The following is a 17,557-nucleotide window of genomic DNA, read 5'->3' on the forward strand; positions in this document are numbered from 1 at the left end:
TGCCACGGGCATTTTAAAAAAAAAATCAAAAATCTTACTGGCTCATCATGATCATGTTCTATTGAAAAAAAATTGAGTTTTATGGATATATGATAGTCCTCATTGCAATTAATGTCACTAAATTTCTCAATCCATCAATCATGAGCAAGTGCAAAAGTTAATGAATCTAAGTTGAGTGAAATAAGGAAGGATTAAATGAATGAACAAATAAATCGTGCACATGCCTTAATCACTTCTTCTCTGCCCAAAAATGGAACCCAATACATTGTGATGCAACATTGCATTGCTCCACGGGAATCAATCAGCCTTCTCACTTGCATTGAGGAGCCCCATTTGGCCATTTATTTTGCCGCCGGCCTCAACATCACCCTTGATATCTGTCCGCCAGGTCTGTCATGAAGCCATGCCCACCATGTTTCACTGCATCTTACATTACTCCTCACATAACATAAGTAAGTACTATTGTTGAAGCATGCATACCAATTGTTAGATCGAGCACATCCAAACATTTGCGATCCATCACTTTTTCACCCTCCCCTCTCTCCACGAGACATCTCCCATACCGCATCAACAACACTCCCCTCATCACACGTCCAGCATGGGTCGCCACCCCTCACGGGAATCAACTGAATATTATAAGGGAAAAACTAAAAGCCTGGAAACATAAACCAATGCATCCATCCACAAAATAAGCTCTACTTGATGACAACCAATGATGAAAAGCTGAATTATTTTGATCATATCCAGTCTAATAGGAGATTACATGGGTTGCAAAATCCACAGATAATCGCACAAGGCATTCTAAATTTTTAAATACCACAATTATCACAATAATGAAAATAAAGCTAGGGATATTGAAAAGTGTAAGGCAGTAGCGCTCTATCTCTCCGGTATTGTTCAATGGATAGGGATGCTCCTAGGCATTATTGTTATCTTGAAAGAAAATCTGGCTTGAATGAATTCTTTGGTCATAGAAAGCGTCGGAGCTCCTTGAACCTACATATTGCACCCTTTGTGTTAGTCAAGATCGAAAAATAGCTAGGCATTGGTAATCAGGAATGTACCTTTTAATCAAGTTCTTTGCTCCGTTGATGTCTGGGTTGAAGTATTATCCGAGACTGATTAGTCGTAAAAGAATTTGCATCTGCAGACAATGTAAAATACAATAGCAGGAAGCCAGAAGCAAAATAGTTAAGTGCATACAATCAGAGGGATGTTGCCTCCAGAAATCCCTAGCAAGAGACACTGGTCTTCTACCCCACATTACATATGTCAAAAGTTAGTACGCATAATTTTAACTCATTTAGTTATCTAGCTGACCAGATCAATTGTAAGCATTACGTGGTTCTTATTTTAGTGAAAAGGAATTTCGTCGAATAGTGAACTTAATTGGTATAAAAGAACCATAATATGGGTTGTGCCTAAACCACAAAAGATTTTTATAGGAGATCAGAATAAAATACGTGTAATAACTCACTAAGAATCTTCTCTGTTCTTACTATTTAGGGATACCAACTCTTTGAGTAACAGAGTAATAATAGGACATTGCGTAGCTCAATTCACGTGAGCTAGATTGACACACTATTGCTGCAGCCAGAGGTGATATCCAATGCAATGGGTGGGGTGAAATTCTTGACAACAGCCTGCAATCAGGTAATGAAGGACCATTTGATGACTATAAACTTGACAGTAAAGACATCTTCAACCTTTGGAAAATTAGATACGGATCAAAAAAACCTATGGCCTCATCCCGGACATTAATATTAAAACCATCATTTTAGATTTCTGAAGTTGCAACATATTTCATGGAAGTTGCTATATGAAGATAAACCTTACAATCAGAATTTTTTTTCTCGTACCATATCAATTGGGCATCATGCAATATAACAGAAGATCGTTCAAGTCTATCATGTGTATTTACAAAAAAGAGCAAATATTGCAGTAAATTTTTGTGATGAAATAATATAAAAGAGGTTCTGGAACATACATCTTCGTTTCTTCTAAGCCTCGGTAGAAGCATGGTTGCTTGCATTTGAGATGCAAGGAAGAAGAAAACGACATTCCGAAAGGGCACCACATGCCTCACCTGATTGATAAACTCAGAAGCACCTCAACTAACAATTGAAAAAGGTGTCACCAAATAGAATCTCACATATAAAGCTATAAGCATAAATAACAAGCAAGGCAAAATCAAAAGAAATAACAAATCTGTGAAGCACATTATACTTTTACATTAGATCCTATAGATATTGCAAAGACAAGAGAAATGGTCAGCATGGCAATATTGTCCGATGGTCAAATAATCCCAAAATGATACATTGAGAAATCTATATTGGACTTCCAATTTATAGAAGAATGTGAAAGAAAACTTAGTTAGACTTTTACACAATGCTCATTTAACTTGTGACGGAAAAAATTATGCCATCATAACTCAATTCTAATATATACAACTCCAATGGTGCAGGCAACGTTGCTATGGGCTACGATGTATATAAATTGCCCGTATGTTGCATCGGGGACTTACATATTCTAATGGGTCAATACCAATGGTGGATAACATATACCTTAGGACCCTTTGCACACCAGGTGGCATTGTTGACTTCTTTATAATTAACGCATTGTCGTTCTTCTTCTCCCTGCAGAGCTGGCGGCCGACGGCGATGAGCTCCCCCTTCTTATTCTCACTGTTGTGGCCGTCCTTATCGTCCTTGTTGATTGGCTCCATCAACAATCCATTGTTCTTCTCGACCATTCTTTAGCACTCTAGCAACTGTATGGCGAGCTAGTCGTCGTTATTGATGTCGGAGAAGCCAACAAGGCCAAGAGGTTGTTGATGTTCGTGCTCTCCTCCCCATGGTCATTATCACCGCTGCTGGGGGTGCCATTAATCAACGACAACCACATTACGAACTCATTCTTCATGTTCATCTCCTCCTCCTAAGTACACTATAGTCAAGGACAACCATGACTATACGAGTGGCAGGAGACATATTAGTTTACCTTCGTGTACTTTTCATCTGTCATAATGAAACTTTGAAACTTATATTCCATTTAATTCTATTTGGCATCTTAAACAATACATGAACAAACTACTCGAGATCAAAGAGTAGCACAGTAAAAATACTACTTACATCTAAGAGAAAGGCTACATCAAGTAGTAGAATCTGCATGGCATGTGTGCTAACCTGGTCTGGATGATGTGAGTTAACAATATTGAACCCCTCTTATGTCTATGCTGCCCCTCTCAAACATCTGCAACCAAAAATAGATGAGACCCATATATTAAGACTACAAAAACGAAAGATGAAACATGTAAGGGCATTTGGGCATAGTACAGAAACACACTGACCAGTCGCTTTGTTTGAGGATCAAGAACAAAACATGAGAGCTTCTCTCATCAATTACCTCGGCAGAAGCTTCATACATCTCTGATTTGTCAAGCGCCTTCCACATTCATGTGGCTGAAAAACTTCCCGCTCCCTCCTGCCCCGTCTTGCATTGATGAAGACCCAGGCTGAGCTTTGCTCTGCCGCGCACTCACTTCCGGTCAAGTACGCCAACACTGGAAGGGGGAGATGTTGGAGATTAAGAGGGGATTGAGGAAATGGATCCTCACATCAGTGAGGCGCGCGGTGCATGTGCATCTGTGCCGAGTTTGATCTAGCTACAAAAAAAGGAACATAAGCATATGTCAAAGTAAAAGTAAAATGACCATGTACATTATACCTAAATTATATTCTCTCCTTCCCTAAGTAAATAAATATATATACTATCCTGCATATCGTCTCACAGGTATTAAGAACCTAGCATTTTCTGCTCATGCATTGGATCTAAAACTTAAATTATGTAAGAAGACCACAGTAAACAAAAAACAAAAGCTTTTCTAAGTCGGTCTTGCCTTCATTACTATTTCTACCGATGCTTCTAGTTCCACACTTCTTCCTACAATATTGATGCAGTCGTTAAACCCTGCAATATCATCATCGAAAAATAAATACAGGACAAATAAAAACACAAAAGTAAATCGTTCAAGAGAAATTGCGGTACCAAATTTGAATTTTTCAACACTCAGAGCATGTTTGAACTATTTGTATCACACTGTATACAGAATACAGAACCATGTCATGCATGACGCCGTGCCTTAGCTGTACACTGGCGCCACCTCCTCCATATGTGGTGTTCGGTGGAGCAGGGTACAGGTGTGCGTGTGAGTTAATCATGTGTGAGTGGGGCCTGTGTGCCGGCTGGGTAATGTACTTGGTCTGAACTTGTCACTGAACAAAGGTAAATCTGAATTGAGGAAATACAGTTCTGAATTCCTCCTACTGTTTCTCTTCTCTTCTTGCTCAGTCAGGCAAAAAGGAGAGGGACCTGAAGCCACTCCTCGCCTCTCACCACACAAGCACATCACACATCAAACAAAATACAATGAACAAATTGATGGATCGATATGGTTGCTTCACTTTACTTCCTAATAAGTGGATTTCTTTTCCTGAACAAATTAACTGCTGATTTCAGGCAGTAGGATAGATGTTAAGCAAGCAAATATATAAACCCGAGAGCACAAGACAAGATCATGCACGTATTGTAAAAGGGAAGATGTGAATTACTTAACAACGTATCCAAACGAAGCAGATCGAAGACACACGTACGTACATATACAAATCCGATGAGCAACACCAAAATCACTTAAGTACGCATCCAAATTAACCTTGATGGGGAAGGAAGGAAATTGAGATGGAGAAAGCACCTTACCTTGGCGGTGGCTGGAACGGTCACGACGGCGGCGGCTAGCTAGGTATTCGCGGGCGCTCGCTCTGGAAACGGACGGAGCCCAGGAGGCGCCTCGCCTTGACGCGCGTGGCGGGTTCCTCACGGCGTGGAACACTCCTCCTGCCCGGCGGCAGGGTCGTCGGCCAAGCGGCGTCGGACGGAGTCCACGAGGCCCTCGCCTCGGCGCGCGTGATAGGTTCCTGCAGGCGAAGGGATGGAGCGCCGTACGCTTCGCCGCCGGCGACAAGCTTGGAGGGAAGAGAGGGATGGAGCGGCGGCGGCGGGATGGATCTGCGATGGCGAAGGATGGAGGGCGGCGGCGAAGGGATCTGGTGTGCGACTGGTGCGTGCGACTGCTCGCTCGAGGGCAGAAGGCCTCGCTCGTGCGATTCGTTATCGGATTTTTTTTCACTGGTTAATTTTTGCCGGTTTTTTTCGCTGGTTAATTGTCGCCGGTTTGTCCGTATCAGATGGGTGCGACAGGAGGTTTTGGCGCGTGGGGGCGGGTGGGGGACTCGGCCCTAAGGGTTTTTCTTGATTCCACACGGCTGAGCGGAAGGTGGGAGTAGGTACAAAAAAAGACCGGATGAAGTGGGACGAAAATAAAATTCGGAACGCGACCTACCAACTAAGACATTAGGAGTAGAGACTAGTGCTAGCACTAGCTTAACAAGGGGCTTGTCACAACACCAAAAGTTGACGGGCGCATTCGTAATGCTAGACGCGAGGCTGCGTGGCCCGGAATCCGCATGGCGATCTTCTGAAATCTACAAGTCCAGCAAGGATATACCGCGCAGCGCGGTGCCAAATCCGGCGAAATATCGTCCCTGTCAGGTTAGTCATAATGGGAGTAACTTAGCAAGTAACATACCACAGTTCAAGACAAATTTGCTTATATAGCATGTATTTAACGAGGAGAGATGTGTTTAGAGTAACATAATTTACTGTAACATAGCCTTTTTAAAAAAATGAGTCTACAAGTTAATAAATGAAACCATTTATAACACTACTACTATATTATTTTGCATTATAAAAATAATAATTTAGACTAATACCTTATGCATGACACTGTATTAATTTACTCCCCATTATGACCAGCCTCATAACAGACGAGGCCAAAATCCCGGCCACATGCAGCAGCTGTGATTGACTGCCCGTCGGGCTCCTCGGGCACCTGACCGCGAGCGCATGGGCTGGAGACCAGACGATTCTCTTCCTTCTTCGGCTCTCCCCGACCACGCAAACGCCGATGCGATGCGACAGTGTGCATGTGACCCCGCGTAACGCCCGTAATTGCTATGGTGCAGCACTGTGTATGGTGTAGATGTTTTGTCTAATAATTCCGGAGCCCTTCCTTCCTTTTCTTTGATTGGCAGCGGCAACAGTGAGCGAGACATCCATATGTTTCACCCTGATCAGGCTGGTCATAATGGGAGTAACTTAGCAAGTAACATTCGCCCGCAAAAAAAAAGCAAGTAACATAGCGCTCGTGTATAATTTTGAGCGTAGTCGAAGCAGCAGAAGAAGAAGTATGTAATGAAATGTATAATTTTGTTGTGCTTCTTCCTCTTATTAATCAAATCTGCTCAATTGTCATGTTACTTGCTTGCATCATGTGAATGAACCGTTATTCAATCTTTCTACTGATATTGCTCTCTTTTTTGAAAGACTAACCCATTAGTTTTTCTTGTTTTTTCTATATAGATTTAAATAGTATTTTTTTCCTAAAGTCAGTGGCACTCGAGTCTAACTCCACCTTTGGACGTAGTTGCTGAACAACGAGATTGATATTGCTGAACTTAAGATTTTTTTTTAAAGGTAGAAGAATGCCATTGCCACTTTCTACTTAATGAAAGTAAACCTTTGTTATGGGTATGTATTCATTCTAACTATCTCACTTGCATAATGTGCTTTCCACCATATCCTACCAGTTACCAATTCATGATTTATCTATACTTTTTATGTTTTATAGGTCATCTTTATGCCCGTCTAGTTATTAACTTAATACAAATCATACATCGGCAATCGATCATCCATGTAATCTTCAACAAGTGAGGTATTTAGAGTGCCCATAGTTACCTTTTGAATTTTTGGTTGTATTTGTTGACACCAACTCACCAAGTAATATATACTCATCTGCTAGTATTCTAGCGATCTCTTGCATAGTTGAATTATACAGAATTTTTTCTTGTTATAAACTCCGCCACACGTGGAAATTATTCCTGCCTCCGCTGCTGCTTCAGACTACCCCACAGTGGGAGTAACATAAATGATAACATCACACATATTTAGGCAAAATAGATGATGTGACAAGTAATTAATGAAGAAAGAGAGTCATGTAGTAACATAGCTACTAGTAGTATGAGTAACATCACACATATCAACGCAAAATGAGTCTACAATATAATAAATGAATAATTGCATGACACCACATATATGTTACTCCTTACTATGAAGGTAGTAACATATACTAGTAACATATACTCTCCCCGTCCGAAAATACTTGTCATTGAAATGGATGTATCTAGATGTATTTTAGTTCTAGACACATCCATTTTAATGACAAATAATTCCGGACGAAGAAAGTACATGTTATTAGTCTAAATTACTCTTCATTATGACTAGTCTCATGGAGCCTCCCGCGAGCCTAGCATAGACAACAAACCACGCAGAAAACTTGCGACGACGCTGCCCGTTGTGTCCAGGGTCTAATTTCTACTTACCATAAATAATGGATGTGCGGAGAATGCATGCAGATCGCTCCCGTACGTCTTGTGCTGGCGATGGAACGAGACGGGACGAGCTTTGTCCGCAGGCTTGTCAGCTTGCTGTACCAACATCGTCTGATGGGAACGCCCGATCTTATCAGCTAACTACACAGCGCAGTGGAAGGACTGCATGCATACATGCCCATCGCCCTATCGTCGTGAATGCATGCCAACAACTCGACCCATACATTGCATGTATGCACTGCACCGGTAGGCCGGCGGCTAGTGGCACACCAGAGACGCCGCCGGTCGGTACACTGTCCATGCAAGTGGCAACGTACGTACGTACGCGCTGGACCAGGCTAATTTCGGCGCGCAGGACCAACGAGCCGGCCAGGAAGGAGACCAGTGCCCATACACATGTATAGGTAGCAGCAAGCGAACTTGCCACAGTCTCTGCGTCGCGCACATGAACGCATCATGCGCCAATCGGCTGGACCGCGCGCGCGGCCCCGGCCCCGGCACCAGCAGCCACCGTACGAAAACCGGCCATGTTCGCCGAGCTCTGCCGTGGTACTCCGCCGCCGCCGTGGCCGCCCACAATTTTCTTGTCTTCCTTTCGACGCTTCGAGACGGAGAGATCAAGATAAGAGCATGTCTAGTAGAACCCTTAAACCCTCAAACCCTCATTAGTGTTTTAAGGGTCTAAAAATGGTCTTTTAGTGCACTTTTACGGGTTGAAAAACAGACCCTCAAACCCAACCCTTATAACAGAATATTCCCCATGAACGACGTTATCGTTGCGGGCATACCGTCGAGCACCTCGTGCACGACATTGGGAGGATTTTTCCGTCCCGCGCGAAGATAACCGCCAAATGAGGGTTGAGATAGGTTTTGCTCCCCAACCCTTACTTTTCAGGATTTGAGGGTTGGACCCTTAAAAAAATTTGAGGGTTTAAGGATTAAGGGGTTTTAATCTATACGATTGTTACTCGCAAACTGTAAAAAAACAGTTATTTATAAAGGTTTGAAAGTTTGAGGGCTCTGCTAGAGATGTTGTACGCGTGAGAATACCCCCGCGCCCACTCCCTCGGCGGCGTAGGACGCCAACCCCGCACGGGCGCACGCACATGGGACGGGGGGTGGCATCATCCCGCCGCGGCCCGCATGTCGATCGGGCCGAGCGGGAGCGCGCGTGGGTGCCGCATCGTATCCGTATCAAGAAGCTAGTACTCGCTAGCCAAAGTTAGAAGAAGAATCGGTTGAAAGCCATGATGACTTGCTTAGCAAGTAGTAGTACCAGCAAGCGTGCCGTCTTAACCGAGGGAGGTTAACCGGTACCATGGCTGGAACAGGGGATCAGCATCGGCAGTCACGTCTCGTTTTGGCAGCAGTTTTGCTAATCAACTCTTACGAGCAGCTAGCACTAAAGTGTTTTTTATTTTATTTTGAAAGGATAGCACAAAAGTTGACGGGCGCATGCACATCCATATAGCGCTGAGCACGAGGATGCGTGGCCTGGAATCCGCATGGCGATCTTGTGAAAGCCACAACTCCGGCAAGGATATACCGCACAGCGCGGCGCCAAAATCCGACTGAGATATCGTCCCCTCCCCGTCAGACGAGACGAGGCCACATGCTGCTGGGATCGAATGCCCGCCGGGCACATGCACCTCCGGCACCTGACCGCGAGCGCTTGGGCTGGAGACCAGACGATTCTCTTCCTTTCTTGGGCTCTCCCCAACCACGCAAACGCCGATGCGACGTGACCATGTGCATGTGACCCCGCGTAACCCTCGAAAAACTGTTACGGTGCAGCACTGCGTGTCATCTACTATTTTGGAACGGAGGAATACATGCTTTTGTCTTGTAATAATTCTAGAGCCTTTTCTTTTAGTACTCCATCCATTCCTAAATATTTGTCTTTCTAGCGATTTCAACAAATGACTACATACAATGCAAAATAAGTGAACCTACACTCTAAAATATGTCTACATACATCCATATGTTGTAACCATTTGAAATGTGTAGAAAGACAAATATTTAGGAACGGAGGGAGTAATTGATTGGCAGCGGCAACAGTGATCCGCACTTTTTTCTGTAACGGAATCAGTGAAGTCACGGGACACCGGGCGTACGTGCATGTAACACGGCCATACACCTCGTTTTTCAAGCTTCGTCAGGACAAGTTATTGACTAACGTAGGATAAACACCCGCCTGGCATATGTGGTTCACAATGTGAATGACAGCCATATAGGGAACACAGTAAATGTTACATGGAAGAACATAGCCCCATCCCCTTCACACAGCTCAGATTATTTGATCCAGGCCAATTGGACGATGACGAACCCAAGTCCCAAAATTTCCAGCATCCTATAAAATCTCCCACCCCTCCCTCCACCAGAAGCCAGCCAGCTCCATTTCACCAACTTGTCCTCCTCCACCGTTAACCCACGACCAGCAGCGCAGCAGGCCAACAGAAGCTCTGCTCTCAAGTCTCAACTGCCGATGGCCAAATGCAGCAAGATCCGCGACATCGTCTGGCTCCGGCACACCCTGCGGAGGTGGCGGTCCCGCGCCGCGGCGCGCGTGGCCGAGGGCGGCGCGGTGCCGGCGGGGCACGTGGCGGTGTGCGTGGGCGGGGCCTCGCGGCGGTTCGTGGTGCGGGCGGCGCACCTGAACCACCCCATCTTCCTCGAGCTGCTCCGGCAGGCGGAGGAGGAGTACGGCTTCCGGACCGGCGCGTGCGGCCCCATCGCGCTCCCCTGCGACGAGGACCGCTTCCGGGACGTCCTCCGCCGCGTCTCCTCCGAGGAGCGCCGCGGCCGTTCCTTCGGCTGCCGCGCGCCGGCCGCCAGCGGGCGAGACATCGCGGCGCGGCCGTTGCTGCAGCGGGCGGCGGCGGAGGAGCTCGTGTGGTGACGGATCGATGGAAGGAACACGCATAGCCCATTCGGTGTACGTGCTCTGTTCGCAGGCGAACTAGCGGTGGCGAATTGCGGCGGCTGGTCTTCTGGACGCGGGAATGGCGCAAGCATGCCGCGGCCGAGAAGACTGCGCCCGCCGCCCGCGCGCACAGCAAGCGCCCGAGGCCGTATATCTGACTGAAGGGCGTGGTCCGGTGGTAGTGGCCGGTGGCGCCCCGAATTGTGAATCGGAGACGACACCGCGCTTGAGCAACTGAGGCAGGCCCGCGCCCGGCGGGCGTGTGGCTAGCAAATCTACTCTAGTACCAGCTCTGTACTGCTTGTACTGCTTGACAGTGGTCAGAAGAAACTTGTAATGATTACTTCAAGAATATGACCATTTTTTTTGTGATGTTGTAATTGGTAACACTCCTTGCTGGGAATAACACCCATTTACAAGCTTGTCTTCCTCTGTCATGATGTTGGGGAGGGGAATTTTTTTGGAATGGCTAAATGTAGGTCGTCTGATTGTCGAATTTGGGTCAGTCGACCGTTTTTTAGAAAAAAAAAGGAGGAATACCCTCAGCCTCTGCATCTGGGCGATGCGTGCAACCACTTTATTATTTATTCACAAAGACCTTACAAAATAGTACATCTGAAGCCATCATCTTTACCGGCCATTCTGTTGCTTAGTTGTACTGACTGTTTGACTCGTACGAGATGTCGCTAGCCCATCGTGTAAGAACAATAATGTATGCTTTGTGTGCTGATCGACGAATTTGTTATGTTCCCACGGTGACCAACTAATTATAAATCTGATTATTCATTTCTTGAGAAAAAACAAATGTCATATGGTGGCCAAACATTTTTATTCCTTAGCATATTGTTGAGTTGAGAATTATCCGATGAGTAGAAGGTTTTTCTTAAACACCTATAAACACACATAATAATACAACTTTTCATGAAAATGTTGTCTACTTTGCAGTCAGTTTGGACTTTGAAGGTGGAACTACTGATGCAACAACTTGCCTCGTGAACGAGAGATTTTCTATGACATAACACTTAACAATATAAAAGAACATATAGGGGGCTACATCAACATAATTGAGGAACTTACTCTCCTCATTGTTGATTTGTTGTTTCTACAACAAACGAAATGGGTGGTTGACGTTGACATGCACAGCATAAAACTACATTGTTCTTTTGCTGGAAACCACCACGACTACTAGATCTTATTGTGGTGGAACAAGATACATGCATGATTAGCAGAGACAAACAATTGAAATGGGGCACATCTTTACCTAGCACCCTGTTTGACGAAAAATGATTGGTTTCCAAAACCATTGAGCCTGCTACCAAGTAGTATATTGATTTACTTATCATTTCACCGATCAGAGATTCCGTCGATCTGCATTAGAATGAAAACGATATTGCAAGAAGATCTATATGCTAGCTTATATGCCAATTTATTCATCGTTGTGCTAATCATATGTGTTGCATGCACCAAATCGAGCTTTGTCATGTGCCCTAGCTAGAAGCTCTACATGTCAAATACCCACGCTAACTTGCTGACTACGCGGTTAAGGTCATCGAATCGCCATTTGTTTAACTTAACGTACATAGTGGGCACGTACCTTGCGAACGCAAATGGTTACTCCAGAGTGGTAATAATCATGGTGTGGCATATAGGAGCATGTGGCTCACGCAACAGCATACCCATCTACTCACTAGATTCATACGACTTTGCGCAGTCAATTTGATACGCAGGAAAGGCGCTCTGTATTCAGATTAGCTAGGTATATAGAATGTGCAGAAGCTTAAGCTGTACTACTATACTATATATAGCCTCTCAAATCTAATGTATAGTCTAACCCAACAACATGCTATGACAAGCGAGGTAGTGCCAATCATAAGCGGATACTCCACGGTTAGTACAACTAAGCAACAGAATGGCCGGTGCATGCATCTGCCACTCATAGTCATCTGTGGATTTAGCGGCCTAAGAATAACACCTGATCTATACATGTAATGATGTAATCGTGTAGCTTATGAGAGAGCTGATGATGTGATCTCGGAACCCAACAGGCCGCACAATTTTCGGTTGAAACAGCCGCTCCAGTCCACTGGCCACAATCATGATCGCTCCCCGTTCCGCATGTGCGACGCCCCGGCGCGGTGACACATGTACGTACGTGCCGCCGGTGCGTCGAGGTCATGGCGCTCTTCTAGCTGAGACGTCGTGCATGAGCGCAGATGTGTAAATAAAAAGGAATGTGTTTCTGCTAAAGTGGATTAGTGTTATGCCTTGAAAATTAGCGCGTCCTATTTTTCCTTAGCATGACTTGCAAATACTTGTATTTTTAACCAAAATTTTAGGTACAGATTTGACCCTATTTCATACATACTAGCAAGATGTCTGTGCATTGCACGGAACATTAAGATGCATTTGTATGAGTAGTTTATCTTGTGAGAGAAAAGGATAAACAGAAGGCCGTATTTGCAAATGTGGAGAGGAGTGCGGGTAAATTGTCATAGTTTCCTTCCCTCGTTGCACACCATCATCATCAACTCTACTTTTTATAAGAGTAGATATAATAATGTTGTCAGAATAGTTACATATAAGTAATTTTTTTAACAATAATCCATATCCTACAATAATTAGACTATTTTTCATTTTTATTGAGTAAAAAAATTCACAAAAGAGTTTCCCTTTGCCTGGATTCGAACACACAATCAAATTCTGATGACCTGCCCGCTCTAGCCATTACCATCAGATTGCTTCGGTCCTGTATGGCGACGCACTTTATATATAATGTCGAAGTCGGGCCAGGTGCTACCACCAAATGGTGTGGCGGTAACCACTTGCCACATCATCACGTTGACCAGTAGCCTACCACCGTTGACCATGGCGATAGCCCGTTATATCCTATCGCCATCGTCTACGTTGGTAGGAAAAAGGCCAGATTCGAAAAAAAAATTATAAACAGGTTAAACTTTCGCATAAGGGTCAAAACATTAAATTTGTCCTCTTCTTGCTGTGTTTCGATCGCGCCCATGCTACCACCCGTGAACCAACGTTGTTTATCGACGTGTGTACCAACTTGTGCAGCTGTTCCTAGCTATCGGGAATTGGGGGGAGATTGGCACAGAGCACGTACGTACAATGAGTAGTGAATACTTCTTCCGTTCCAAAATAAGTGTTTTAACTTTATACTCCCTTTGTTTTTATTTACTCTGCATTTTAGAGTTGACTGAAGTCAAACTTTATAAAGTTTGACCAAGTTTATAAAAAAAGTACAAACATTTACTATAACAAATCTATATGATGTGGAAGTACATTCAACAATAAATCTAATGGTATTGATTTGTTATTGTATATGTTAATATTTTTGTTTATAAATTTTATCAAAATTTACAAAGCTTGACTTTGACTAAAGCAAATACACGAATTAAATAAAAATGTAGGAAGTACTAACTTTGATACAAAGTTGTACTCCCTCCGTTTTTATTTACTCTGCATATTAGAGTTGACTGAAGTCAAACTTCATAAAGTTTGACCAAGTTTATAGAAAACAATATAGACATTTATCATAATAAATCTATACGATGTGAAAGTACATTTAATAATAAATCTAATGTTGTTGATTTGTTACTGTATATCTTAATATTTTTGTATATAAATTTGGTCAAAGTTTGTAAAGCTTGATTTTGACCAAAGCTAATATGCGAACTAAATAAAAACGGAAGGAGTACTAAGATTGAGACACTTATTTCTGAACGAAGGGAGTAGAAAAAGGAGGGAGTACATACTCGTAGTACATAAATACGGGCGAGTTAAACTACACTAGTTTTTTTTTTTTTGCGAAACAACACTGCGTTAATGGTCCGATTTTCCACTTAGCACAATGGTTGCTCGGAGAATGCAGAACGCTCCGGTCATGTGCTGGCGAATCGGCGATGGGACGAGGCGAGTTTTGTCCCTAGACTTGTCAGCGTGCTGTGCCAACGTGTGGCCCGAGATGCGGACGTGACAACCAAGCCAAGGCTCTGTCTGATCTTATCAGCTTAATTACAGAGCACAGTAGAAGGGCTGCATGCATGCCCATCGCCCGATCGTCGTGAATGCGTGCCAACAACTCGCCCGATACGTTGCATGTATCATGTATGCAGTGCACCGGTAGGCCGGCGGCTAGTGGCACTCCAGAAACGCACATGAATACGTGACTGCTGGAGGGATGGATTTTCGTCACTTGGAGCTCTTCAATTTAGTTTTATTGGGAAAGCATGGCTGGAATCTGATCACGAACTCGGAATCCCTTTGTGCTCGCGTCCTTAAGGGCAAGTATTTCCCGCACAATGATTTCATGGAGGCCACCATCCCAAAGTGTGCCTCGACTACGTGGAGGGCGATCATTGCCGGCAGGACAGCGCTGGGTGCGGGGCTGATTAAACGAGTTGGAGATGGCACTACGGTGTCGGTTTGGCACGACAGCTGGGTGCCCGGGCTGATTTCCCTGAAGTCATCTGTTCACATAGGTAACACTGCAATAGCAACAGTTTCTGAGCTAATTGATGTGGACATAGGCATATGGAAAGTTGATATGGTGAGAGAACATTTTATTGCTCCCGAAGCAGAAGCCATTCTCAATATCCCCTGAGGATTGGCGGTGGACCTGACTCGGTTGCATGGACCGCTGAACAGTCTGGTAACTATTCTGTTAAATCCGTGTACCGCTCTCTAATGACTCGGAACGAGTATGCTGCTCTTTAGGAAGGGACGGTTACAGAATCTTCAGAGAAACAAAAGCAGATGTGGACTAGACTCTGGAAGCTGAAAGTTGTGCCAAGGGTGTGAGTGTTCTGGTAGCGAGTGTTAAGAGGAATTTTGCCTACAGAAAGTTCCCTCAAACACAGACACATAGCAACGTTGGCTCGATGCAAAGTCTGTCTTGATGCAGACGAAGATTTGTATCATGCACTAGTGAAGTGCACACATGCAACAAATTTCTGGCGGGAGGCGAGGGAGTGGCTGCATATCAAACTCCCGGAACTCCATGCAGTAACATGGTCTAGGGACATTTTATGCGACCCCAGATTCGATGAGAGGGATCAAGCAAAAATCGTAACTGTCATGTGGGCGATCTGGACCTCAAGAAACAATATAACTCATGATCGGGCGAGCTTGAATCCTATTATTTCAATGAAGAAGACTAGGGAGGCTTTGGCACTGCTGGAATTACCGGACCAGCATGCAAAGATCCTACCAGGATATGGATGGTGGCCATCTGAGAATGATTGTATCAAGATTAATACAGATGCGGGCCTGTCTGTGGAGGCCAATCTGTGTGGGCTGGGAGACGTTGCCAGAACATCTGAATCTTTCCTCGGCGCCTGGTGCAAGCCACTCCAGGGTGTTACTGATCCATTGGTGGCGGAGGTGCTAGCTCTCCGGGAGGGAGTGATCTTTGCCCAGCTTCGGGGCTATGTGCGAGTCGAGATGGAAACCGACAGTTCGGAGGTTGTCCAGCTCTGGCACTCGCGCCGTACTTCGCGCTCGTTATTAGCGCCGGTGTTGCTTGATATTGAGAGTTTAGCTTAAAGAGACACGTCAATGTCCCGGCCCATCTATGTGCTAGGCATGCATGTGCACTAGAGGCGTCGGAGCTGTGGATGAACTCCCCCCCCCCCCCCCCCCGGGCTGCTGGTAACCAGCCTCATGGCGGCTGACTGTGCCGCAGCCTCTTTGACGGATTAATAAAGCTCTCTTTTCCCCGCAAAAAAAAAGAATACGTGACGCGCAGATCGGCAGGACCACGCGCGCGCGGTGAATGCGCCCGGGCCCGGCCCAGAAGCCACTGTGCCAAAACCGGCCATGTTATAGCCGCCACAACGGACCAGGTAGCGGGGATCTGCCGTGGTACTCGGCCGCTGCCGCCCACATTTTTCTTTCCTCCCTTTGGACGCTTGGAGACGGAGATTAAGATAAGCAGGAGCCGCGCCCACCCCCCTCGGCGGTACACGGCACACCAACCCCGCACGCACATGGGATGGGTGGGGGCATCGCACGCCGCGGCGCGCATCGTATTGATCGATCGCATGTTCCGCACACCTTTTAAAAACCCAGTAAGTCGTCATAGACTTGGGCCTAATTTTTTTTGTAAGATTTTAGAATCTAACCCCTATCCAGCTTCTTTCAGAATCTCCGAGTCTCATTTATTTTACAATCCTATCTAATTAAGATCTAATTAGTTAGAATTGTAAAATAAATGAGGACAAAGATTCTGTAAGAAGCTAGGAAAGGGTCAGATGGGAGAATCTTGCAAAAAAATTGGACCCTGTTTCAGAGGAAGGGAAAAAGCAAGTTCCAACTTTTTTTTCTTTTTATTGATTACTTACCGAGGTCTGTAGGTAGAAATGTCAGCTGAAACTCGAAATCGATAATAACTGGCAATTATATTGGCTTTGTCAGAGATCGTTTTCCTCGGTTCATCATGCCCCACGAAAAGTTAGGTTTCCTTTACCTCTTGCCGGTACAGCCGCTGGTCCACCTGGTCTCAGGTCAGCTTAGAGCCACGTGAGCGTGATGAATCCCGGCCTTTGCCGGTGGGAGGACTCCTTTTTTTATGTTTCTTTGAGTTTTGTCACGCGGACGCATGGACCGTCTGCGCGTGTCCTCCCCTGGCCCGCCTGTCGGTGGCACAGGGGCGTCTTTTTTTATCTCCCCTCCTTCCTTCTGGCTGCACGCCCTCCATTCTTCTTCACTCTTTCCTCGCCGCCGCTGCCATTGTAGCTGTGCAGCTCGGACGCGCACTCGTCCAGCCCTTTCCCCTCGGCGCCCCCGAGCTATCCAACCACGACCACCTGATTTGCGCACCCGTCGGCCGGATTTGGGGCGGACCCGGTCGGTCTTGAGCTCTCCTGACTGTGGGAGGCCGCGCCGCGCCATGGACTGGCCGGGCACCGGGCCGGAAGGCCCTGGCAGTGCCGCAAGGCCACATGCAGGCAGTGCCTCCTCCTCTAGCCGCTCGGATCTACAACGTCCGTGGTCAGCTGGCAGATACACAAATGGTGGTCGGACGGGCTCGATGCTAGCCCAAAAGCTCGTCGGCGCACGGTTGCCGCTCATTAAGTGCGATCACTGCCTAAAGAAGGCCGTGCGTCGCGTGTCC

At 45.6% G+C, this 17,557-nt stretch overlaps 1 protein-coding gene and 1 long non-coding RNA gene across 6 annotated transcripts; one reads left to right on the top strand and one right to left on the bottom strand.

Moving 5' to 3' along the window:
- Positions 1-224: 224 nt before the first annotated feature.
- On the bottom strand, positions 225-5,172 carry LOC125540058. Of its 5 annotated transcripts, none has more exons than XR_007297154.1 (8): positions 4,756-5,172; positions 3,406-3,562; positions 3,186-3,252; positions 2,565-2,968; positions 1,988-2,114; positions 1,065-1,643; positions 481-996; positions 225-390 (listed from the first exon to the last, which is right to left on the bottom strand). It is a non-coding gene; the product is annotated as an uncharacterized LOC125540058 (long non-coding RNA). The 5 variants fall into 5 exon arrangements; XR_007297153.1 differs by having other exon boundaries at positions 3,406-3,660; XR_007297151.1 differs by having other exon boundaries at positions 3,406-3,664.
- A 4,611-nt stretch (positions 5,173-9,783) lies between these two features.
- On the top strand, positions 9,784-10,800 carry LOC125540057 (indole-3-acetic acid-induced protein ARG7-like). The gene has a single exon (XM_048703631.1). The coding sequence runs from the start codon at positions 9,991-9,993 to the stop codon at positions 10,402-10,404; it is 414 nt and encodes a 137-aa protein (XP_048559588.1). The 5' UTR covers positions 9,784-9,990; the 3' UTR covers positions 10,405-10,800.
- The last annotated feature ends 6,757 nt before the right edge of the window (positions 10,801-17,557 follow it).

This window comes from Triticum urartu, chromosome 2 (assembly GCF_003073215.2).
Source record: "Triticum urartu cultivar G1812 chromosome 2, Tu2.1, whole genome shotgun sequence".
NCBI lineage: Eukaryota > Viridiplantae > Streptophyta > Magnoliopsida > Poales > Poaceae > Triticum > Triticum urartu.